The following is a 26503-nucleotide window of genomic DNA, read 5'->3' as shown; positions in this document are numbered from 1 at the left end:
CCCCTTTCAACTGCCCTTATGGAATCCCAATTCTTTAGGTTGTTTCTGTGATTAATCCATTCCCTTGGAACATGCATTTCCTTCCCTGCAGCTTTTAATTCCGGAGCCTTATTCCAGGGGTGTTTCTGCCTTTTTAAAAAGTGTAATATTCCCACACTTATGTCATAATATGTAAATATTTAATTGGTTATGTTCTTCCATTGGCTTATCTAACAGTCACCACACCCACCTTAACACACTTCTCAATCTGCATTGGATTTTCATATCTCTGAATATGAAAAAAGTGAGGGACGATTTGTTAAGATTCATATTGAATTCTAAATCTAATCAAAGCAATATGGTACTTTAATGAAACTTGGATTTCTGTAATCCCCCTGCCTACACTAATCCTACAAATACTGTGTTCAGATTGGTATGTTAGAGGAGGTTTTCACAATAGCAACTCATCCTTTTGAGTGTTTCTACCCCCTGCCCTTGCAGTGTGATCTTAAGTTATTTTTGGAGTCTGAAATGTAATTATAACATATTTGTGCAATTAAATCCAGGAAAGAAATGGATTTCGTGTTTCAGAACAATGACTCGTCAGTCTCTGATATTGCGTCAGTTAATTATTGATTTGAATGAAAGAATGGATCACCTTTGTTCTCCTGCATTAGTCCCATCAGATGACTGGCTTAATTGTGAGGCAGAGTTCAAAGGTGTCACTTTACTGGAAGAATTTCCTTCTAAGGCTCAGCAGTAAAAAAAGGACAGGCTTCGACCCTCTGGCCAATTTAGATGCCAATGTCCTCCCACACTACAGATTGGAGCTTGCTGGAATTTTAGAGTATTTATTTAAGAAAGGGTTTCCTGTGGGTGGGGCTAGTTTGCGCTGAATTGAAACTCTGGTCCGCTCGTTTTGTCGGCTCACTATAGGGTTGAGATGAAATGAAATGTTATTCCAGTCAATAAATCACTCTTGATTTATATAGATTTACACCATAATGTATTGCTTAATGTCCACCCTATTACTATAAACTTCGTACCACAATCCGACATTTGTTGGGGGGGGGGGAAAAGGAATACACTAACACTTTATATCTCCTGTGCTTTTCCTTGAAATACATACATTGTCACATTAGAGGACTACTTCAAATACAGTGATGGTTCTAGTGTGGCAATAGCCATGAAAGTGAAATTTTGTACTGCAGTGCATAAAAACCTAAATTAACCTAATGAACCTAAATTATCAGATCCAAATAGAGAATGGAGGATTATGTTGTGAAATACGCAGGACCATAACAGCTTTCTGGATTGGGGGCAGGGGTGTGACTTGTTTTCAAAATTCAATAGTCTGTTTACAGAAGACCTGGCACCTCCCCTCCCCAATACTAGATGGATTTATAGTGTTGGACAAAAAAGCCAGAAAAAGTTCTTGTGGCTTCCCATATGGTGGTATTTTAACAGCTATTAAGAGTCTTGAAGGTTTCACCATTAAAAAGTTACCGACTAAGTCAGATACGATTTTAGTCACCTTAATTGAAGAGCATCAAACAGGAAATGCCCATTCAGTCATGCTGATTAATGTCTATTATAACCCAGTTAAGGCAATTTTAGATGAAGTCATAAATGAAATAGCTTGCCAGTGAAAATCTCCCTCAGAGGTGGGAATCAACTGATAACTGGAGACTATAATTGTGTATGTCCCGTAATTCAAATCGAGGAGGTTTTACCAGATGATATGAAGGGCATGTTGAATAAAATGTATAAAAGTGAAGTAAGTAAAAAGTGGAGTGATGGGATTTTGTGGGCACACTTCTTGGTGAGGTGGGGATTTTGCCAAGTCAATGTGGTGTTTGGCCAGGGCGAGACACCCTTACCTACCTGGTTTGGTGTGGCATCGGTATGGACCATTGACACTTGTTTGCGGCCAACATTGAAACTGTAAATATCGATGGGTTTGAAGTAACAAGAACAGTAAGAAGTGATCACACTACTGATTAGTGATGAATCCCTTTGGACAACAGGAGTTGTGTACTTCAAAATGTGTGGCCTTGATAAACAACATGGCCGGTAATAGAGTTTCACAATTTGGTCAGAACACTGAAAGAGATGGGCATGTTTGAAAATTGGTGGGCATCTATAAAAGACGATACCAAGAATTTGGCCTTTTCATCTTTGGAATTTGCAAACTCACTTAAGATGTTGAAAATACAAACAGAAATGCTTGTATGGAAAAAGCTGGTTTTCTTGGAGAATAGAAAAAATGTATATGATAGAGAAATAAGACTTAAGAAATGTGCACTAAAAAGGAATATAAAACAGGTTAAAAAAAGGCACTGACAACTGAGAAGTTGAAAAGTCAATTTGCTCTTTGAAGTGTGTTTTTAAGACTTGGCTTAGAAATGACAGACTTCAGAAGTACATTAGTGAATCAAGATATAATGAGAGACATAATTCAAGGTAACTCTAGGTCTCTCTGCTGGAAACCTAACCGCAAACATGAGTCAGGTAACTAAAGGCCTGATTCATGGAACTTTTTCCTATGGAATTGCGCCATTATAAAACACTTCCATAAATCAGGCCCTAAATCTTCTGGTATTGCTGAACAGTTGTGGGTAGATCACTTTCATGACAAGTATTGGGATCTCACGATCACACGAGGTGATAAGGATAATAACTTGGAGACCTACCCAACCAGGGACTACAACTTTGATGTAGATGAAATAAAGATGTTAATCGATAAATTAACTGCATACAGCGCTTGTGTCCTGGACTGAGTTGAGAATGCCCTATTGAAAAATAACTCTGCACGTTGGGCAGATATATTGATTTGTTTATTCACTCAGGCAGTTAACACACATTGTTTACCAGAATCATGGAATCAAGCAATACAAATTCCTATCTTTAAAACTGGGGAAAGAGTAAACCCTTTAAATTATAGACCTATTTCATTAATAGATGTCTCTTCAAAAATCTTGGCGAATCTGATTTTAAAGGATTTAACCAGGTGGACTACTGAAGTGAAGGTACTCTTCCTCATTACAGATGGGTTATCGAAAGTGAATTGGTACTATTGTTAGTGGTTTCACGTTACTTTCCTGTCTAGCATAGGCAAGTAATAATACAGGCAGAACTTGTTGCATCGTTGGAACGTTACTTAGCGTTTGATAACATCGACAGGAATATTCTATGGGAAACGTTATCTAAACGGGGAATAAATCGAGGGCAGCTGAATATGCAACAATTTTCTGTACTCTGATAACACTGCGAGATTGAACATTGAGGGAGATATATCAAGGAATATCCATGTGAATAGAGGAGTCCGCCAGGGATGTGTGGTTGCACCCATTTTCTTCAGTCTATACATGGCAGACTTGTGGAAGGTGTCAATGGGTTGGAATGTATATCCTCTGAAATGTGGGTCATCGAGAATAAAATGTTTAGCATATGCGGACAACGTTTTTTTATTCAAATTTACACCAGTAGGTTTATAGCGAGTGCTCACCGGGGTGAACAATTATTTAATGGCAAATAAGTTCATTCTAAACCCGGCTAAGTCAAAGTTCATGAGAATATCAAACAAAATTAAGAATAAGAGCTATATGTCATCAGTAAATAAGTGTCTGGTGTTGGAGGTAGATGCATTTATTTTTCTAGGTTTTCTGTTCACAGCGAATAAATCTCAGGCTGTGCAGAAAACCAGATTAGAAGCAAAATTAAGAACATGCACCTCCATTTTAAAGTTGGTTAAGTCCCGACTCTGTGCATATTCACTCAACCCAGTTATTGAGTTTTTTAGACTTAAGGTGTCTCCTATTTTACTGTATGGCATTGAATTAAATGTATTGGTAAATAGAAAGAAGTTGGACAAATTGGAGTTTCATATATTGAAAGAAGTGCTCCATTTGGCTAGATTAGTTCCAATGAGTGTTATCCGGTTGGAACTAGGTATCCAGTCTTGGTGGTCTCAGTATATTTTTAAATGTTTATCACTGTATTGTTAAGGGTGCTGTGAATGAAATATTAACACATCTGCTTTTTATGAATGCAAATACGAATAACAGCTTTTGTACAAACATTTATTAAAAGGTGTGTTCAATTCATGACTGATATGGAGTTGAATTAATCAATTTCACAAAAGGCCATCAAAAGATGGGCTAAGATCTGGGACATTGATGATCTACAGAGATTACCTAGATATAAAAAGGTTGGCTCTTTTTCATGGACCACTAACACAATTGAGAATTTACCTTAAATAAAAATCCCTTTGCAGGGGTTTGAGACTGTTATTTAAAATTTCGCCTGAGTTGTTGGCCAACTTTAGAGGTCATAGGTGCCAGGTTCAAAATACCATGTGAACTTACAATGTGTATATTGTGTAAAGACCAGAGCACAGAGAATCTTTATCATTTGGTCATGGGCTCCCCATCAATAACGAGGGACAGAATTGTGTTCTTTGAACCATACATCAACACAACCTGGAATGTTATTAACCTTTACTAACACTTTTGGGAGAGATTAATGTCTGGAACTCAGGTTTCCCTAATTTTAGCATTGGTAAAGTGTTTGTTAGTATTTATGGAAGAATTATCAAATATTGTGCAGGGTTATAAGTTTTTGTACGAGGTTCAATAGTAGAGTTGTGTAAATATTTTTATTTTTTTGTTTCTCAAGGCTGAAGGATGCTATGAATTTTAGTGCGATTTTAACACTGTTGATGAGGTGCTTGTGTGTTTTTATGTTTTGAAATGTTCAAGCTTTGCCAACGTTTGTAATATATTTATGACCTTGTTTTGTTTTTTGTGTTTGTTTTATGTTGTATAAGGTAACATGTTCACTAAAAATGCAACAATAAAATAAAAAATAAATAAAAACCAAAAACGGAAACATAAAATCAGAATGCGATATATCGTCAAATCCCATATAAAATGTATCCAATTGCTTAAAGTGCATTAGTTGCATCCTTGGTCTTCGTTACCATGCTTCCTTTAAGTAACTAGCCATGAAAAAGGCCAATTTGTCTTCTGAAAATCAGTAGCAGCAGAAAAGCCAATTTCCATTGACACAAGCCACTTTTGCGTAAACTTAATAACGTTTCCTAATTCTCTATAGAAGGGAGAGAACAATACAAAATAAGGCAACGTTTCCCTCTTGCCGCAAAGACAGCGTTTGTTCACTTCAGTCTGATTTCCTCACCATTTGCATGTTATAACTTTAAGGGGAAGAACATTTAACCGAGCCTTTGCCAAAAGAATCCAATGTTAAGTATTCATAGCCACAGATACGATCCAATTAATGGGGAAGGGGGCATACAAGGCCTGACAAATGTTTACTGAATATTATCTTCTTCTCTGTTTTGTTCCCAATTGCTCATAAATGTCATTTAATTGAATTCTTGGGGATTCTAACAATAGCTTTGGGATTGCTAAAGCAGGTTCCCAATCTTTCTTTCACAAATGACTACTTAATGAACAGCAACCATCCTATTTTATGACTAGTTCACCAAGATAACATATTTCTTACTAATCTTTTTGTCAATTCCCCATCTTTACTGGACCACAAATCAATGCCACAATAAAATAGGCCTTAAAGATAATAAATCAGTAAGAGGTTGAACCAGTTTCTAAATGTGTGGCATACATTGATGTGGAAGAAGGGATATCCAAGAGTCGTGCAAGAAAAATATTCTCCACTTGCCCGTATGCCCCTGTTGCAATTCCCTTGCCCTTATATATTGTCAGCATTTGCCCAACTGAGTTATCCAAGATTTTTAGTAAATCTAAAAAGGCCACCTGTCTCATCTTAGTCCCATGTTTCCATGTTAGCTGTTGATCCAATCTAATCCCTAGTTAATCAAAATAATCTCAGGCCGTTAGCCTTCCATGAATGTGATCATAGGCCCCCTTTTTATGCTAGAGAAGCGCATGACATAACAAGTTGCCACATTTACCTTAAGACCTGGCTGTGACCTGTACTTAACTGTATTTGAGTTCTGACCAAAATCACTACATCATTGGCATAACCTTGGACTGGCAACCTTCTGTTTGACAATCCGGTCCATCAGCCCCTGAGGCTTCGAGAAACTTTGCAAGGGAGTTAACCTAGAGGTTAAACAGAAGGAACTATAGCTACAGGATCTTTTGCAATGGGCATCTCCAAATATGTTCCTTCTACTGAAAGATGTATCTGGTTTGGGCAATTCCTTACCATATTGCAGTATTAAACGGGTTCAGGATATAACCCACCGAGTCTGCCAAAACTTTAGAGGCAAATTACTAACAGAATACCTAATCTATCCTTTACCTCCCAGAGTAACCGCCAGCCTACATAATAAATGCTTTTTCAGCAGCCATATAATTTGACAGTAACAAAGTCCTTCTGCGGGGCAGGGGAGGCAAATGTATGTTATCACATGCCCTAAAATAGCATGATTCATGGTACTTTTACCAGGTATTAAACAGTGCTGCTGTTCCCCTATAACCAGTGGTGCTATCTCTGTTGACCAGTTGTCATTATCTCGCTACCAGTGTTCATTCAAGAAATTGGGCGATGTGCACCCAATTCAGCTGTGTCCTTACCTTTCCTATATAAGATTATAGTGGTCATACCTTCCAAATCCGAACACTGCCTCCCAGATCCAGAAGCACCTGTAATACAGTTTCAAAACCTGGAGACCATTATTCCCAGTATTGTCTACAAACCTCTAGCAGCATGGTATTTGGTTCTGCTACCTTGCCTGCTAATACATCGTTTACACAATTGAAGGGGGTATACTGACATGTCTGCTTTGGAGCATTGCTGAAAAGATGTAAATCAACAATCTCCTGTGAAACTGCTACCCATTGCTGGTGCACTGCATGGTAAAACCCTTTACTATTTGTAATCCCTATACTCACTGTTGTAAGAAACCTAAGGGTGTTCGCACATCTACTCTCTGAGGTTCTCGTGCTCAGGCAGTCTGGGAAGGGCCATAGCTTTTGGATCCTAACCCTAGTGGTGGACAAGCGAGGGAGGATCACCTGAGTGGAGGGTCCTTGGGTATTGGGGAAGAGGATGCCCGAAGGCGAGACATGGTATTTATGGGGCTCAAGTGTATAAAAGGTGGAACACCAGTGGACCTGAGGAGAGCGCAGCAGGAAGACCAGCCCAACCCACTAGAAGTCAAAGGAGAACGGACTGCCGAGACACTGAAGGACTGCACAGTAAAGCAGAGTGGAAATGCGTGGCCAGGGAGCCAGTGAGGGCGGCAGAGGGGAACCGTGGAGAGTATTGGTCCCTTCACTGTAGCCAAGCAGTGCTTGTTCCCCTAAATGGAAGTACTGGTCCCAGGGGCGTCTGAGGGGCGGACGGCGAGAAACCTGAACTCAAATACAAGACATCATCTCAACGTGGATGCTAAAAAAAACAGCGCTGCGACCAGTGAGTTTCAAAGAATGCGAGAAACCCAGTACATGCATGGAAGCTGCTGAGTTACAGTGTATCGGAGTGGTCACGTGCGATCAGCAGGTTCTCTAAAGCCTCCGATCAAAGCAGAAGAAAGAACTGAAACAAATACAATGTTAGAAATGGATTTTGTATACTGAAACCAAGTGTGCATGAAACGTGGGGAAGATAAACCCAAGTCCTGAAGGAACATTTCAAGCCTATAATTGTTGGAACTGTATCCTGAACTTGGGGAAGAGAGCTAGAGACTGCTACATTTTTGTTTTCGACGTGAGGGCAAGCATAGGTTTTCACACTAACTTTGGATTTGGACTTCTGGACCTAGACTTTCCTTAGTTTCTTTATGTAGGGAAATCCCCACCAGGTATAGGGCAAGTTAGGCATTACACCCATCCTGATACTTAAAGATTCTATTGTTGAATTCACAATCTGTTGTCTGTCTCATCTCATGATACCATGCCTGTCTCACACTGTGCATTTGTTTGTTTGTAGTCAGATTAGCCAGTTGCGTGTGATCATATATTGCTCATCACTGTATAGTTGGAAGCTTGCAGAGTGTTTCCTGGTAAAAGGATTCAAGGACTGACCTTTTAGCATTGAGTCCAGAGCAGATGTCCCATTAGCAGTGGCCCCCCCCGAAATGATTGAAAGTGAGCAATTGGGATGCTGCCCTCATATTTTCAACTAATTTATTCTGCTTGTTTTCTTAAGTATAGAGATGCAATATGAGGTTGTCACACCTCTTCATTGTATCACATACACTAATTTGTTTAATCATTTCTCAATACTTAATTCAACAACTTTGAATCTCAAGCCCATACCCACTCTTCATGTACAGTTCCTCTTGGACTTTTCTTTGTCAAAAGAGGAGGCGTCTGAAAGTGTAATTTCTAAATAGACACATTTAGCAGGCTGAAGCTTTTCTCACAACTTGTTTGCTTTACTTTAGATGGAAGAAGGCAGCAAACAGGTGCGCCTGGGGACCCTGATAGCGTTGCTGGTGGATGAAGGAGAAGATTGGAAGAAGGTCGAAATTCCTACTGGACCAGGAGGCCCTTTAACACCTGGGGCTCCCCTGACCTTTCCAACACAACCAGAGGTTTCTTTGCATGTTAAAGCGGATCACCACCCTGGAAAATTGGGGTAAGGAATGCTGAAATGGTTCAAAACAAGCACAAATATGCTTTCTGCTATTGGATGCCGGCACCAAGGCATCCTATGTATGGGACTTGGTTGAACGGTTTGTAGGTGGGCTAATGTATAAACTATTTGTGAATGTAGTGTTTTGGTCAAATATAAACCGGTGATGTGACCACAAGCTTTTGGGAAGGTGGTGTTATTTATTGGTTAACGTATAAGGAATGTTTTGCAGAACATTGTTTAAAGTTAGTCTTTTTTCCAACAACCTCTCAAAGTTCTTGTACTTTCTATTCAGGGTGTGGATTGGCCAGTAGGAATTTCGACCTTCTTCCAATCCTCTCCCTCCACCACACAAATCACAGGATCTATAGGAGGGTTATTCATACTGAGGACTATCCTCCCTTGTCAGAAGAACTTTGACATGAAGTTGCCATGCTTTTAGTTGACAATGTTATCACAGTCTCCCAAGATCAGAACACGTGTCCAGAAGGCCAAGGTTTCTAAAAATAAATACTTGTCTTGAGGTTCCTGGGCATGTGTGCTGGTGGGCAAGTAGACACATTTTTACGTCCTTGTTACCCCCACCCTGAAGGTAAAACTCTGTGTGGATTTTGGGTCCTTTTTTCTGACTACCCTACTGAGATTCCACTGCCCAACCACACCTCAGTTCCCTACCAAAGCACCTGGACAGTGACGAAGAGGGTCGGGTGATTTGGAGTCTTTTTCCTGCCCAACCTGCCGAGATTCTCCCATCCCAACCACCTCCCAGGGTTCCTAGCACCCTTCCAAATCACCTGTATAGGCTGTGAGGATCATGTGACTATTTCTCATGCTACAGCATAATCAGGGCAGCTAGTAAGGATGACACCCTTTTACTTGTTTTCTGGGTCACCCACGCTGTTCTGATCTAAGATCGCTCTCGATCAGGCAAGTGACTGATATCATCCAACATGCCCCCTCACTCTTTATCCCATTGTTATATTTTCCCATTGTGATTTTCCTCCTAAGTACTCTGCATTCTGAGACGTCAACTAAATGCAGCTCAGTGTCATTATTCCCAGTTACTCCCTATTGTGTCTTTCCCCTTGACATCTTCCAGCTAGGTTCAGCTGAATGCGAATTTTACCCTTTAGTTACTACCCGTTTTTGCCCCCAGTTAGGTATGCATCGTGATTTTGCTCCCAAGTTCAACCTTCATGGGTATTGCCAATAATTCGTTTTTTTTAAAGAAGTAAATTGGTTTGTCACAGGCATCAAATGTCAGCAATGTAATGTTTAAATAGAATGTTTAGGGGCAGATTCTCAAAGGAAAATCTGGAGCAAACAAATGTGGGCTCAAGTGGTGAGCACATCCCACCACTTTCACCAAAAAAGCTGCATTCAAATGCCCAGTGGGCATCAGAATGTGTAAGTCATAGTTCTGTTTCACCCCTTTGCGCAATTCAAGACGTATTTATATGCATTTTAAAGCGCATCCCGAATTCACAACCTGGATGTGCTTTCATCCCATTGCTACTGTTTGCTATATGTCCTGGTGGCGGGTGCAGAGGCACATTGCATCACAGCGTCTTTTCTGACACTTTTTCAAATTTTGTATGTTTCAGTGGTGAGGGGTAAAGGTACTTTTTGACATTTTATGTTGTCCTATCACACTGAAATGTACTCCCAGTGCTGTAGTCCAGGTCAGCGCATTGTTTGAGCTACCTCATAGACTCCTGGAAAAGCGCAAGTGAATTTTGAGAATAAGGTGACCTGCATTTTTCCAAAAATGGAGCATATACTCTGCGCTATCTTTGGAGTCAACATTTTTGGAGAAATTGCCCCCTTAATATGCAAAAAAGATCATTCAAGTTGTTATGCAGCCTGAAGTACTAACCACCTGCCTTCAACCTCACTGCTCATCAAAAGCTCTTTTAGGGGCATGGCTTGCACGATGGCCGTGGCCTAAAGACGAACGTGTAAAAATGGCCTATATAACTAAGTGCATATCACAACCCAGTCTGCTTGGTTCAAACTAAATAGATAAATCAGCATGTGCACCCAGCACACATTGCATAAATAAATAAACCAGGTTGTGTATGCAGGTGAGGCCTTATGATTCGAGAACTGTTCCTGGTCAGCGCACTACCAGGTTTATTTATGCATTGTTTGTCAGATATGCCTGAAACACCTCCAAAAATTCTCTTTGGAGTACTTCTTCAGGTAGCCCAGCAAGAGCAACCATGTAGAACCTTGGAAGTGGGCCTCACTGTATCAAAGGACCACAGTTGAGGTAAACTGGAGCCAGAGGCTAAGGTGGTGGCAGCATGAGCTTGATGACTGAGGATGGCTATGCTGGGTAACACATCTCTCAATGTGTTGCTAGCAATCCCCCTGCCTGGTTGTTGCTCTGTGTCATGATTGCTGTGCGCATCAGAAGAGGAATGAACAGGCAGCACTTTTTGAGATGACAGGCTGTAGAGAAAATGTGCGGGACCAAACACTTCAGCCTATCAAAATACTAACACGGTTTCAGGGACAATCAAGATTCAAGGAAAACGAAAAAGGAAACCGGCATGTAGTTGTTGAGTGTCTGTGTAATGAGTCCGTCTATGCCTGTATGAGGTCAGACTGCCGTTAGATAATTTTACATTATTTGAAGAAGTTTCTTAGGATGAGCGTTTGATCAGTTAACTCTTTTCCAGGCCCCCTGTCATCCCTTTCTTCTTGCCTTTCCTTTTTCCTTTCTCTCATTGCTTCACTCCTGCTGCATTCCCATGTCTTTCCTTTCTTCTCTTTTCAAGCCTTCGCCCCTCTTCACCCGTCTCACCACTTTATTTCCTCTTCTTCCATCTCTCCTGCTTCTCTTCCATTCCTTCACCCCTCCTCAGCATTCTCACCTTTGTCTTGCATCTTCTTCCATGGCTCATCATCCTTCTCTCATTCTTAGCCCTGTCTTTCCTTTCCTCTCCTTTTTTCAATCCTTTGCCCCTCTTCACCAGTCTCACCCCTATATTTCCTCTCCTTCCATCTCTCCTTTCCACCTTCTCTTCCCCTTCTTCTCTATTCGCACCCATCTTTTCTTTCCTCGCCTTCTCTGCTCTCATTCCTTTACCCCTCTTTTCCATTCTAACCTTCGACTTTCCTCTCCTTTTCTCTCACCAAATTTTTTATTCTTAAATAACATCCTCGTTTTCTGTCACTTTCTTGTTTCTTTCCTCCTTTTCACTCTCTTTTCATAGTTTTCTCCCAAATGTATGCACCCCTCGACTCTGTTGTGTCCCTATAATTCCTCCTCTTATTTTCTCTCACGTAACCTTTTCTCTATTTCATTTGAATATTTCACCACTTTTATTTCTCACTCTGTTGTGTCCTCCTAATTTTCCCTTCAGTCTCACGTGTTACTCTACTACTTTTCCAGCCCGCCCCCTCACCTTACTTCACCCCCTTTTTCCTTTCTCTGTTCTTGCACCTTTTGGTCAGACCTGGTTTATTTATTTATTTATTTATTTATTTATTTATTTAAAATAAATAAACCAGGTCTGTTCAATTGTGGGTTCGGTTCTTGAATCTGCAACACACAGCCCCCAGGTTCGCCAAAGGTCAAAGACGCCTCGGTGACCTGGGGAGCGGGTGCGGCCTTGATTCTGCCCACAGGCAACAAAGGAACTGTAACTTAGTCTCCTGAGGAAGTTACAGTTTGGAGATGCTGCAGTGCGTTTCCTGCAGGCAGCTGTGACTGACCCAAGTGTCAACCAGCCACAGCATCGCTTTTAGCGCGACGCTCTACCTGGCTGGCACTTTTGCAGGTCACAGCGGCCTGACTCAATCATGGTGGCGGGCTCATCTCCTGTGGCGGCTGCAGCCGTGGCGGGATAATGACCCGCCATGGCATGGTGGGACAGGGGAGCCCCGGCAGTGCCCTGGCTCAGCCTCACTTTTGGGAGACTGCCTGGGGTTGTCCTTGGCTGGCCACGGCCCACTTAAAGCACTGGCTCTGACCGACTACTAACATGGGTCCCACCGCTAAGTGTTCACCTAACCATTTCCAGTTCCATTCTTTGAGACCACCATAGTTTCATTATTGCAGTAACCCAATGCTTTCCGTGTCTGTGACCATGTGTAGTCTTACTTAATCGTACAGAATAAAGAAAGCCTTTTCAAATATAAAATGTGCCTTGGAGGATAAAGTTAGTTTTCTCACGTGTCAAGGTGTACTGATTGATTTGTTATTTATTTTGTGACTATACACAAGTGTTTCAAGGCTCAACAAGGCAAGGGAGGGAGAACAGAGGGAGTACAAGACAACAATCTAGGCCTTGTGTCATTCAGATTGTGCAAGTGCGCAAACAAGAAGTGCAGGGGCGAGGGTACAGGGAGAAGTGAACCCAGAGCAGCAGGGCCCTGAGTTAAGTGCTGGGACTACAAGGGGCAATCCCAGCCTGGTAGTGCAAGGTTAGCCAGGAGGCAGTGCAAGTAGGGCCAGGTGGCAAGTGCAGGGGAGCAGGTCGGGTGGGTGGGCCTGGTGTCCTGTAAGACTCAGAGTACAGGCAGCCAGTAAACAGAGAGCTGGATGTAGATGAGCAAAGGGCTCTAGGAGGAAGGCACTTGGGAAGGGAGAGTTAACGTTTGTAAGGGCCACTGCCCTAAAAAGACTTGTGGACGATGTAGAGGGTCTTAAACTTGCTCCTTGCAACCAGCAGGAACCAGTGGAGGGATTTCAGGGCTGGAGAGCGCGGTCACTGGGCTTGAGGCCGAGGATAAGTCTTGTGGTCCTGTTCCGAGGAGTTGAAGAGGGAGAAGAGGTAGGCAGATTGAGAAAGGCTGTTGCAGTAGTCAAGCCTAGAGAGAACCAGAGCTTTGGAGACAGTGAGGTTCTGGGGGAAGGTGAGAAAAGGGAGAATACTTTTGAGGAGTTAGAGCTGGAAGTGGCCATTCTTGACAAGGTCTTTGATGTGTGGACATTTTTTGCCTCATCAGACGGTGAGGGCAGAAGGCCCAAGGAGGGCGGCCAGAGTGAGCGAGGGACCTCGAACCTGAGCGATGAAGCTCTTTCTTTCTGGAGGGGCTTTGAGTGCAGCGCTGGAAACGTTGTCGTTGGCATTTGTAACAGCTAAAATGTTTTTGTAAATGGAATGCATTCATTTTCACTAAAGTTAACTGTCCATTGCAGGATTCATCCAGAGCGCAGGTTTTCCCAAAGTTCCTGTTGAATTTCTGTGCAATTGGCCATGAATAAACCCTTAAAGGTCCTAGTAATATGTATTTTAAGCTCAGATATAACCCCATTTAAAAGGTGGGTCAACAGCTAGCATGTTTAGCATCTCTGTTCAGGGCTAAGCTAAGGGCTTCTAACATGTCTTTATTTTGTACCCCAAGACACTTTATAGAGGGGTGCAGATGAGAGAGCAGAGTGGCGCACTCAGATTTTGCATGCATACATAAGTCCTCATTGACAAATGGGGTTAATTTGTGTGAAATAGCTGCATAACAGCAGTGTCACACGTGATCTCCATTGCAAGCCATCCACCGTTATGGTGGGAAGCAATAAGGAAAGTGGCCATGCATCGGTTGCCTCTCCTGTGTTGAAAGGGGTGACGAAAGATAACCATCGATTTGCACTCTACCTGTAGTCGCCGAGTATATTGCCATTAGTGCCTGTAAAAATCAATCTTCAAGCCCTATTTTACACATTTCTTAGAGGTGGAATGTTCACTCGATGTACTGGATGCTTTCCCCATGAGAAGTAAAACCAAAGCATGTGGTTTCTTTACTGGACAATATTTATTAGGTCGCAGTTGACATGAACTGATTGCTCCTTGTTTTATAATTTTAGGGAGGATTGTTTCTAACCTATTTCCCAAGCTCTTGGAAACATTGTTGCATCGATATTAAACATTAATCTTTGCTTCTAGGTGTGACACATGGTCTGGTCCTTCCGAGGTTTGGGGAGAAATGTGATTGTTGCCCCGTCATTGGTCCATTTTAAAGCACCCCTTTCCAAATTTGCATTAAAAATCTTGACCATACAATTCTGCAACTAGTTTTGGATCGTTTTATAGAACAGGGCTGTAAAACATCTGATCCATGAGCCTTTTATAGTTTAAGGGGTTTTAGTGAAGATGAGACTTCTTCTTTGCTTCCTTGACAGTCCAAGAAGTCTGTTGCTTTGGAATATTGTTTGTGAGTGGTGCATCCTTTCAGAAGTCCTGAGATCCCTCAGCGTCTAGCAACTATGAGGAATAAAGGCCCCTATATTCCCCAGAGCTCCAGCCTCATCCCTCTCGGTAGTTAGCTCTGTCTCCTCTCTTCGGTGATTCCATTCATGTACAGTGCTTTCACCCGAGCTGTTACCTTGGATGCCAGTAGGCAATTTGCCTGGTCCCTTTCCCATAGTACATTTCCTTGGCCTTTTGCAGGGCTAATATGGCTTTATTAGTCAGGCTGGTGTTTAGTGGACTGTTGGCCAGCGTTGAATCATCGTATATCTTGCAGGAGCATGAACCCCAACGTCTTGCTTCGAAATCCTTAATTCCCCCCCATTCCTGAGTTGGTCCACATTCACCTTCCAGGTTTTCTAAAGAGGTAGACATTAATAAGGAAGGAGCCCCTTAATGTTACCTACAATGCCTCCCATCATCTAGCCTGCAGGGTGTCTGGCGTAGATATGCTTTAGGAGCAGATTCATTTCTTTGTAAACCTCCCCCCGCCCCCCAATATCCCCACCTAACCCCCAAATCAGCAGATCTCTTGGAAGGCCTAGACAAATCTTACACATTCTTGGCCTATATTTCTTTAGGGTGATGGCTAATTCCAAGGAAATGGGGATGGGTTCAGATCAGCTGACTGGTCCTTGTTCTGCCCTTTACACAGCTTCCACCAATAAATATGGCCTCGATCATGGAACTGTGGTCTGACTGCAGCTGTCTGAGTGCATTTTTGAGTGGGACAATTTACAACAGCAAATGGGAGTTTAGGGAAAGAGTATGAAATGAGCGGTATGCATGGTTAGAGGGGTCTGTGTGTGCTAGACAGTGGGTGTTGAAGAAGGAAGATGACACAAAGGTGGCATGGTGGTGGTTAGACTTATTTATAAAAGTAAGACCCTCACTATCCCCATCATCTAAGAGGGGTTTCCCTGCCTGAAGCAATACTAAGTGATCGGTCGGAATGTCTGTAAAAATCAAATTCCACTGTCCTGTGTCGCAGCCTCCTTCTATCCCTTACACTACAACTAAAGACTAATATCCAACAGAAAGTTCCTTCCCCAGGTGAATTACTCTTCTCCTGGTATTCCGGTGATGTTGAAAATAATGTTCTCTTGAGAAAGGTTGCCGGGGGAATGACTCCCTTCAACTGACTTGCGGGTTCCACCTAAACTTTCACAACTCCATGTTCTGGACCAGGAAAAATGACCCCCTTCTCCCGGTACTGGTTTGTACAGTTCACAATAAGGCCTGGTGGGAATGATTCCCTTCCCCTGGGGTCTCTTTTGAGCATGTTCCAAGGGTTTTGTCATCCCCAGGTAAATGATTCCCTTATCCTGGTATTTGAAAAGTTATTTTTCGTGCCTTTCAACTTGCTGTATGTTTTTCCACTTTACTCGGTACCAGTAAAGTCCCAAACCCGTATCTGCTGGTCACTGGGACTTATCTTTGCCACTTCGCAGAGGACATTTTCCTCAGGTTCTCTAATACCTTGTATTGTGTTGTGGTGTGAGGTGGGGGGCCCAGACCATTCTCTGGTGGTCAGTGGGCTTTTTGTTGCCACTGTGATGAGGAAGTTCTTCTCAGATGCTTGGTTCACTCTTCCGGTGTCGAGTAGTTATTTCGCTACTACTGGGACAAGGGAGATCCTCCCTGATGCACTCTACAGTCATGGTTTATTTGACGGTCACTCTCAACTTGGGGAGGCCCCCCCCCGCTGCCCATCAAGGTGTCGCACAACAACACGCTTAGCAGATTTGAAAAGTCAGGTTTCCAACCTGTATAATACCACTACACTTGTATCCCTGTGTCACCAATAAGCCAAGAAGCAGGCCCGGTGTATAGAAATGATAATATATTTTTATTTAAATGTACACAATTGATAATATCTTCACCACAATCACCAACTCTGTTGGTGAACGCAATAATAACGTATGAAATTTACCTGCATTTGTAGACTGACACACATTTCTTAATACACATTCAATTGCAACACCACCACAGATTGAATTTGAAATCAGAGCACATGTGGGATCTCTCTGCACATTAACACATAGGAAAACTTTAAAAGCACACAGTCATAGCTTTATTTAACACAATGCTCTTTTCTCTCAGCACCCTTCCCACGGGCATCAGTTCTATGTGACTCCTTTGGTTTTGAAGGCAAGGAGCAGTGAGTGGGAATATAGTGATCATTTCGTTTGGCTTTTATTTTTAAAGGAAAGGTCTGGGAAAATACATTTTGTAACACATTCAAATGAAATGCATGACTTTGGGATTCTGGTTTTGGAATAAAAGGGAACATTTGTTTCAGAACACGCTAAATTCAAAGGAAATACAGAGTTTTGGGATTCTTATTTTGGAATCAAGGCCACCTCTCTTCTGTAAGGAAAACAGGGGTTACAGGAAAATAGGGTCACCCAATTATTTTATTGGCTATATCGGCTATGAGATTTGTTAATGTTGAATTTTAACAAAAAGCATTTCGTGATTAAATGGAAAGGATTAAGGCAGGTAGTTCCCCACACAATGGATAGCTTTGGGAGATATCTATTTACTTGGGAGATCTCTGTTCTTAGTTCAGGAGGCCAGCCAGAATTAGGACTATCTTTTGTTAACCGGTAGGCAGCTCACACCTCAGACCTCTATTCACAGCAAAGTTCGAACAGCACAGACCTATCTCAGATAGAGTCCCCAGTTTTCCAAGCAGAAGTTCCCAGCAAGTGTCTAGGGGCCTCCTTTTGTCTTTCTGTCCTTTTTGTCCTTCTTTGTTTTTGCCTTTCTGGGTTTGGCTCTCTCCCTTTTGGTTTTCTTCCTTCCCCCTGGGTTTCCTTGATCCTTCCTTTGTAGATGGGAAACTGCTTTTCTATAGTACTCATGACACATCCACATTATGAATATTCCCACACTTTGGATTGGATGTTAGTTTTCCTTTCCCTCCCAACAATCCGGCCCCTGCCGGCCAATAGGGCAAGGGGTTTAGGAGGTGTGGATTATGGATAATGAGGGGAGAAGAGAAATGCATCACTTCAAAATTACCTTTAAGTTACATTTTTGTTTTCTCAGAAGTCACAACATGCCAACTTTCTGCAATTTTCAGATAACTACAACAAAGTATCTGTTTTTGGATTCTACGATTCCTGACTGATCTGGGGACACTAATTTGATCGCGGCACGACCTTCCTGGGGGGAGCCATTATTTCCCGTGGTTTATTCATGCGTTGAAATTGTTCTTCTCAAACTTCACAAGACCCACACTAATTCTACTTTCTATAAACTCACCAAGTTTTGGATTTCTGTCACAAACCCATTTTCATTTCTAACTCAAATTACATATTGTTAATATTTACATAGAATTGACATGCTTATGGTGATCTTCGAAATGAGTCCCGAAAGAGCCCATTACTAGGCACGGTTCTCCTATTAATGAAAAGGTGTCCCATGTTGTTTGAATGGCAAGACATTAATATAGAAGCCTCCAGTTTCACATTCATATCACCCAACAGTTTAATTTTCTCCAAAGTCACATGACTTGGACAACTGCTTATCTATGTTGTCTGTTAATACACAGTCTTTGAAGTTCCACTAGGATTCTCTTACAGGCAGTTTATTGGGTCAGTTCTGTTGGCTGCCTTATCTGACCCTTCCACAGTTTTGATCTAAAAACTGTTGTATTTCTTTGGATTTAACAAACAGACAATTTTTCATGGTGGGTCTCAGCCAAAGGGTTTCTCAGATCAGAAATCCAGATAACCAACTCAGCAGTTCAGTGGGGAAAGCTCCAGAAGCAAGCTACATGCATAATTCTGAGAATAGCATTTTAAATTGAAAAGATGCGTTTTACATGTAAATTTTTACATTGACTCTCGGCCTTCCGTCCATGTGTAAGGTATTTCTTTAATAGTTGAAAAAACACAAGTCCCTTCTGTATTCACACATAAGACAGTTTAACATGGGGAAACCGATGTCCATTTTAAAACTCCAAATAAGCTTTTCCATTTTATGTGCATTTCTTTGTTGGATAATGTTTTTATTTGTGGCAATGAAATGTCACTTTGCTTCACTTCGATGTCCATATCACAGATTTGTATTGCATAACTGCAATGTAGCATGATTCTATCTCTTTCTCAGCCAAATTGTGCCTTTCCCCGGTCTATGGAGTCAGGATTTGCAGCAACACATGTCTTTTGTAATGCATTGGGCACATTCAGTGGTTTTCCGCTCTAAGGCGCACACTCCTTCAGCTGAGTGCCTTTCTATTTTGGCAAAGTTGGGGAGGGCCATTTTCATTCTTTCGCTATGCGACATGTTGGAAAACAATGTTTTGAACTGGCCTGCATGTTCTAATGAGTCTCGCCCATCAGTCAACTTTACTCACAATAGGGGCCTTGCATGGCCTTTTAATTTTTGTCACTCTGAGACTTCATTTGCACCCCACACTACACAGTTCTGTTCCCCAATAGCCCTATAGCTGCCACTCGGATGAGGAACATTATGTTCTGTCCCGCTCTCTGCCTCCCTGCATCTCTACCTAGTCTCCCATGCCTCCCTTTACCTTCTTGTGGGATGTGGCATGTCACCGGTACTTCCTGGGATGGGGTTTCTTGCCGGTGGCTTGCGCTGCTCTTCTGGTCCGCTTCGGGAGTCCCAGTGCATCTTTGCAGTCCTTCTCCTTACGGTCTTGGCTTTGCCTTGGGACCTGACGGTTCACGTTATTTTGCGATTACACCACTGCTTCTTCCCTTCAGGCTTGCAGTTGGGTCTGCTTCGCTCAGACCCACAAAGGACACACTGCTGCCAGCTGTCCCCTGCACAGCCTTTCTTCCAGCCCTCACTCAGTTCAAAACTTGCAGGCTCCTGGCTTCCCCACGATCGGATTTTCTTTAGTCCTTCTTCTCAACTTGTTATCTTCGGGACTCAGCCTTGGCGCAGCGTCAACACCTGCAGATCATGTCTCTGTGAAGTTCCTCACTCTTCCGGTGGGCCACCTCATGGCAGTAATTAAGAGTTGGTTACTCTTCATAGTTGCTGTGTTCTTCCTCATCTCAGTATGTTCTGTTCTGGCAATATGCCATGTGCTACAATAATACATAGGCTTACTCTGGATGACATAGCTCGGTGTGGAAGCGGGGGCCACAGAATGTTTGGAGAGACGTGGCTCAACAGGCTGTGCCCTGGGTGATCGCTTTCCCCTGAGGGGGGGAGAAGTCTTACTTTGAGATCCCCCCCGCATTAAATCACTGCTAGGGGGAACTATTGGGTAGCAGCCACGCCTCCCTAGACTCAGGGAAAAGGGCTCCCCATTGGGGAGAAGTTGCAACACCTTGCAAATTGTCAGTGTGTGGTGGTTTCTGGCCCCTCATAAAAGTATTGCAGTGAAATGTCGGAGGTGGCCAGATGAGATAGATTTACACACATGTGTTGTGCTTTTACCTGGCCATGTAGGGGAACACCTCTGACTTACCTGTCCCCGGCCCTTCCTGCACAATTAACTGTTGGACTCAGACAGGCAAAAATAAGACTCGTAACAGCCAAAAACTGTTATTATAAAAGGGCCGTTATAGGCTGTTTATTTACAATACACAGGTATAGGTATCTCTCTCGGGACCAGAGCACTTTAAAAAAGCATCAAAAATTTAGCGAAATTATTTTGTCCTTCCTCTCTTTCGGCGCAGCCACAGCACGCGCCCGTAACCCTGCCCATCTCGGCTCCGCCCCGCACATCGCCCATCAGTCCTTTTCTCCGCTCCTTCGGGACTGGACGCACTTGCATCTGCGGAAGAATTTCTTCCTTTTTTCCTCCTCTCTGGCTCTCGCCAGTGATCGCGTAATAGAATGTCTATGTCGTTTAAACTAGACTTTCCAGATTGTTCCTCGTGTCATCGACGCTTCGCGAGGGTGGATCCACATCCTCTTTGTTTAGAGTGTTTGGGTCCGGATCACCGTTGGGACTCCTGTTTTTATTGCGATTCCCTTTCGTTCCGGGCACTTCAACGTCGGTTAGAGCGGTGGGAGGTGTTTCGACATACTCCTTCGCATTTTCAATCTTTCATCGACGAAAAACGCCCGGTCAGTTCTTTTACTTTTCAGAGCACCCCGGCCGGGAGACACCTTCCTGGGTTCTTCCCGGGCCGGGAGGAGCATTGACCGCTCTATCAAGGGGGCTTGCCCCTAGGTGCTTTCTGGGCCTAATAATTGTACTGGAGTTTTCTCAGAGGGTCTCCGTAAAGGGCCTGTGGATACCGGAGTACGCTTCAAGGCCCCTCCTGTGGGGGCTGCTTGTAGACCTAGTGCTACTGAGTCGTGGGGTACTGGAGCTCGCTCTGAAGCCTCTTTATCGGCTTCCCTCAAAAGTACCGGGGTGTGCTATGAGGCCTTGGTTGGGCTTGTTCGAGGCCCGTGCTGCAAAGGCTGCGACCGGACTTGGGTCCGAGGTCCCTCATACAGAGGCTAAGGAAACAAACATTTCTGAGAGGCCTGAGAAGGCTTTATCAGTGAAAGCTGTTTTTCACCATTCCCGCTCTTGTGGCGATGCCAGGACTGTTGAGGGGGCAAGGAGTGAGCCAAGTTCCTCCTTTACCGGCAGTGCAAAAGTCCTTCCTGTGAAGGCTAGTTTGGCTATTGGTATGTCGCAGAAACATTCCAGGCCACATAGTACTGGCTCATCCTAGGTTCCTTGTGTAAAGGCTAAAATGAAGACCGACCCCTGATCCACCGACGAGGACCCCTGCCTCACTGCCACACATGCTGCAGTTCCCCTCAGGTGATAGCAAAATGGCGGCCGTTCCCGCCACGACCCCGGCGGCCATTTTGGGTGCTTCTCCCACAACTGCGCCATCGGCCTCAAGTGTGGGGAGCGGTTCTGAAGGTGAACATAAGGTTCCGTTTGCGCACCTGTTCCGTCCAGTTTATGACTGGAACGCTTGTATGCCCCTTCCGCATAACATCTCGCTGCCTGTGGGTTCGGCACCCTTGATTTATGTGGACACTTGGGGATGGGCCGGCTTGGCAACCCTCCCCTCTGCGTCTGTGGAATTATCCCCCTCAGAGGCCTTCTCCGGTAGCTCCAAAGCTTTCTCTGGAGGATACTTTTTTTGGCAAATTTCAGGTACTCATGCGTACTGACCCCATGACAGAGTATTTTAAGGGTCTTTTTAGGGAGATATGCCCGCCTCCGCCTCCACCCGCGCCTCCGGTGGTTCCACCGGCGCCGCCCTTGCCTACGGCTCCTCCCCTGACCCTCTCGTCCTTGCCTCCGTTGTCCCTCGTGGACAAGGCGGTGCCTGACCCATCGGATGATGTGCAGGGCGATCAGGATATCAAAGACCAGCCCCGCTCTATTAAAGCTTTTCACGACCGGGTACTAGACATGATGTGCCTATTGGATGTTCCAGTGCCTGAGGCACCCGCTCCGCAGGAGGGTGTGCTTTCGGGGGTGTTCACCTTGTCTCCTTTGGAGCGTACTGGCCTGTTCTTGTAGAAGGACATTTTGGCTGAGGTCCGTAGGGTCTGGGAAAAACCACACTCTGGACTTTTCATCAATAAGAAAATTGATGCGCGATACAAGCTGCATTCTTTGGAAGCGGTGGCCCTATCATCTTGTACGCCTCCCTCCTCCACTGTGGTGGCTGTGGCCACTTTACAGTCCAGGCCTGCAGCATCCTCTTCTATGACGGCTACTCAGGTCCTGGGCAAAGAGGACACGCTCCTCGACTCCCTTGGGAGGAAGATTTTTGCTAACTCGGCCCTGCAGCTCCGGCAGGCCAATACAGAACTGGTGTTAGCAGGGGCGAATATGAAGATGTGGAAAGGTCTGTCGGAGTTTGAGGAGTTCCTTCCGGTCGAGAAGCTGGAAGACTTTAAGCTGGGGTTGTCCGATGCCAGGGTCTTGGCCCAGGATCTGCTGGAGGCCGCGGCTCATCACATCGACACTTTGGCTCGGGGCCTCATGCTGGGAGTTGATAGCTCTCAGGCGAGGTTGCATGCCACCAAGTTCTCAAAGGAGGTGCAGGACAAGGTGTTGGACCTGCCGTTTGACGGTAAGGAGCTTTTCCATTCCACAATGGATGTGGGGCTGACCAAAACAAAAGACAGCACCCAGACAGCTAAGTCCTTGTCCGTCCTGGTTAAAGCTCCTTTAGAACCCAGAGACCTTTGTAAACCGGCCTTACTCTGCTTTCAGAGGGTTTCTAGATCGGAAGTCCCGCAGAGTGGATACCCCTTCGGGTAATTATCATCGGAGGCAGCAATGGACTCTGTTTTACTCTCGCTCCTCAGCCTCCTCCTCAGGTTCAGGTGGTAACACCACTGAAAAGCCTACCAAATGAGGGTTGTCCGCGCTCGCACGAGACCCCGGTGGGAGAATGCATTTTGTCTCATTGGTAGGCGTGGCAGACCATCACTGAGGACAGGTGGGTCTTGTCAGTCACTCGGGTGGGCTTCCGCTTACCCTTACCCCCACCCCTCCCTTCAACCCTACTTTCCTGCGAACCTCAGAGCTGTGGAACCCTGTTCCCCTTGGGGAGCGAGGGGAGGGCTTCTACTCCCGGCTGTTTACGGTGCCCAAACCCAACCAGGCTGGCCTGCGCACCATCCTAGTTCCCCAGTTCCAGCTTTTCCTACCCCAAGAGAAATTCAAGATGATCACGCCTGGCCCGATACGGTCCTCCTTGCAGATGGGCGATTGGCTCAGCGTGGTGGACCTTCAGGATGCGTACATGCATATTCTGATCTGGAATCCACACAGGAGATATCTCCGTTTCTCTGTGGGCGAAGAGCCTTTCCAATTTCGAGTGCTTCCTTTTGGCCTCAGCTCGGCACTGCGTGTCTTCACAAAGATGATGTCGGTGATTGCGGCCTATCTTCGTCTGCAGGGTATCCATGTGTATCTGTTTTGGGACGACTGGCTCTTACGCAGCCCTTGCCCGTTGAAAGCCGCGTGAAATCTTCAGTCTCTCCTTCAGCTCCTGTTCCATCTTGGGCTGTCGGTGAACTGGCGGAAATCTTCCATGGCGGTCTTGCAGAGCTTTATTTTCCTGGGTTTTCGCTGGAACACGATCGACTTCAGAGTGTACCTGACCGGGGACAGAATGGCGGATCTGTTGGCCACGTGTCAGATGTTTGCGCAGTCGGAGAGCATGTTGGCCTGGTGGTTCCAGAGGCTTCTAGGCTTCATGGCCTCGTCCATATTTGGCTCTTCCTCTTGCTCGTCTCAAGATGAGGTGGACTCAGATGGCTCTTCGGAGTTCTTGGCGTCAGGCTGTGGATCTGGACTCCAAGTTGGTAATGATTCCGGCTTCCATGAGAGCAGACCTGGAGTGGTGGTAGTCTCTCAGCAACCTGTCGGTGGGGGCGGGTTTTCAGAACCCAGCCCCTATGATGACGGTCCTGACGGACTCCTCCCTTCTAGGGTGGGGTGCAACGTTGGATCTTCTTCAGGTTTCGGATCTTTGGTCGCCTCAGGACAAGCTCCTCCACATAAATCATAAGGAGCTTCTGGCGATCTTCCTAGCGATCAAGTCGTTCAGACCGATCATTGCCAACAAAGTGGTCCGTATCCGCACGGACAATGTGGTGTCAATGTATTACATCAACAAGCAAGGGGGCACCAAGTCTCCCCCTCTCGTGGACCTGTCCATCCAGATTTGGGAGTGGGCGGTTCGTCATGGTGCCTGGCTAGTTGCAGTACACATTCTCGGCCAGCTGAATGTCACAGCAGATGCCCTCAGTTGGGGGACGATGGTCAGCTACGAGTGGGAATTGAAGGCGGAGATCCTCTCATGGCTTTTCCTGCATTGGGGCACTCCTGAAGTGGAGCGACAGCGGTAAACAAACTTCCTCTGTATGCCTCCAGAAACTGACTGGGAGCCTCCTCTCTGGGGGATGCTCTTGAGATTCCATGGCATAACACGAGAGCTTATGCCTTGCCGCCTCTGCCTCCGATTCATCAGACGATTTGCAAGCTGAAGAACACGCTGAACTGTTCCCTTCTTCTCATAGCCCCGTGCTGGCCGGCCAGGTTTTGGTTCTCAGAACTTCAACACCTGTCGGTGTATCCACCGATCAGGTTACCGGTGAGTCTTGATCTTCTTCACCAGGGGGATCAACAGCTGTGGCACCCCTCCGCACAATCGTTCAGCTCCTTAGAACATCTCAACCTGTCTGCAGATAACATGCGCATTATTCAGGCAGCCAGGAAACCTTCGACTAGGTCTCAGTACAGAAGCAAATGGCTCAGGTTCTGTCATTGGTGTTTACACAAACACCTGGACCCAAGGGCGGCTACGATTGACACGGTACTGTCCTTTGTGTCCCACCTAGCAGAGTCAGGAATTCACATTCTGTCATGCAGAACTTATCTCTCGACGGTATCTGCCTACCTATCTACGGACAAGTGCTCTTACTCTCGTTCTAATCCCGTGGTTAAGAGACATTTTGCAGGTTTGACACGCCTTTATCCCGCGGTTCGTAATCCGCACCCGTCGTGGGATCTAAATGTGGTCCTTATGGCGTTGTGCCATAAACCCTTCCAACCAATGGCCACGGTGGACCTCAAGCACCTGTTGTGGAAGGTGTCCTTTTTGGTTGCCGTTACCTCAGTGAGGCATGTGAGTGAGCACCAGGCTTTGTCGGTGGAGCATCCCTTCTTGGTTTTTCACAAGGATAAGGTGGTCCTACGGACAAACCCTTCTTTCCTGTCGAAGGCGGTCTCCGATTTCCATCTAAATCAGTCAATCTCCCTGCCAGTCTTCTTCCCGGACCCTGCTTCAGAAGCGGAAAGGGTTCTGCACTGCTTGGACGTTAGAAGGACTCGTAAGTTCTAGCTGGAAAGAACTTACAAATTTAGGAGCTCTTCTCAACTGTTGGTGACCTTTGGGAACCCACAGGGTAAGCAGGCCTCTAGGGTGACTATATCCAGATGGATCGCTGCCTATAGTACAGAGTCTTACACTGTCAAAGGACTGCAGCCTCCTAAAGGTATTCATGCACACCTGGTGAGGGGCAAGGCAGCTGCAGTTGCCTTTCAGAAATATATCCCCTGGGAGACCATTGCAAAGGCTGCTCCTTGGGCCTCCCCATCGCCTTTTTGTAAGCAATGTTCCTCTGGTATTGCTTAAAGGTCTCTGACCTGGCGATAGAAAAGGACTGGTGGGCGATGCGCGGGGCAGAGCCGAGATGGGCTGGGATATGGCCGAGTGCTGTGCCCTGCGCAGAAAGAGAGGAAGGACTAAACATGTTTGCAAAATGTTTGTTGCTTTTTCAAAGTGCTCCGGTCCTGTCCCACAGAACGGAGCAATGTCCCATAAGTATGGAGGAAAGGGGACTATGGACTAGGAATAAGCTGGTCACTACGGTGAGTAACCTGGTTAATATCTATCTATATCTATGGATGTGTACAAAACACCAAATAAACATATAGTTATACAAAAACATCGAAAAGAAACATCATCACCGTCAATGCTGCTTCAGAAGATACCTTCACCTTGGCCACTACAACACTGCTTAGTCCCAGAGCATGTAAGCAAAGAGATCAAGTGCAATAACGGGGTCTGGAGCAAAGTGTTAAATCACCCGGAAATCCAAGTTCTGACTGACTCTTTTGACTTAGACGCCTCTTCTCTTTATGGGGGCATATCCCCGCTTCTTTCAGTTATGGCTGCCCTCAGCCGAAGAGCAGATCATAAGTAAAAGTGGCAAAGAGTGGAAAAAAACAGCCAGAAGTGGAAAAACCCAGCTTTCCTCTCCTTGCATTC

At 44.8% G+C, this 26503-nt stretch overlaps 1 protein-coding gene across 1 annotated transcript in view; it reads left to right on the top strand.

The window, feature by feature from the left end:
- PDHX (pyruvate dehydrogenase complex component X) overlaps nt 1–26503 on the top strand; it is a 1431343-nt gene that overhangs the window by 787647 nt on the left and 617193 nt on the right. The window contains exon 4 of the mRNA XM_069623364.1: nt 8375–8568. Within this exon, the coding sequence (XP_069479465.1) occupies nt 8375–8568 (194 nt within the window). The remainder of the gene's footprint in view (nt 1–8374; nt 8569–26503) is intronic.

The sequence above is a fragment of the Ambystoma mexicanum genome, chromosome 11 (assembly GCF_040938575.1).
Source record: "Ambystoma mexicanum isolate Mex_15411 chromosome 11, UKY_AmexF1_1, whole genome shotgun sequence".
NCBI classification, from domain to species: domain Eukaryota; kingdom Metazoa; phylum Chordata; class Amphibia; order Caudata; family Ambystomatidae; genus Ambystoma; species Ambystoma mexicanum.
The sequence above is the reverse complement of the archived record's forward strand: the minus strand, read 5'-3'. Positions and strand labels throughout refer to the sequence as shown.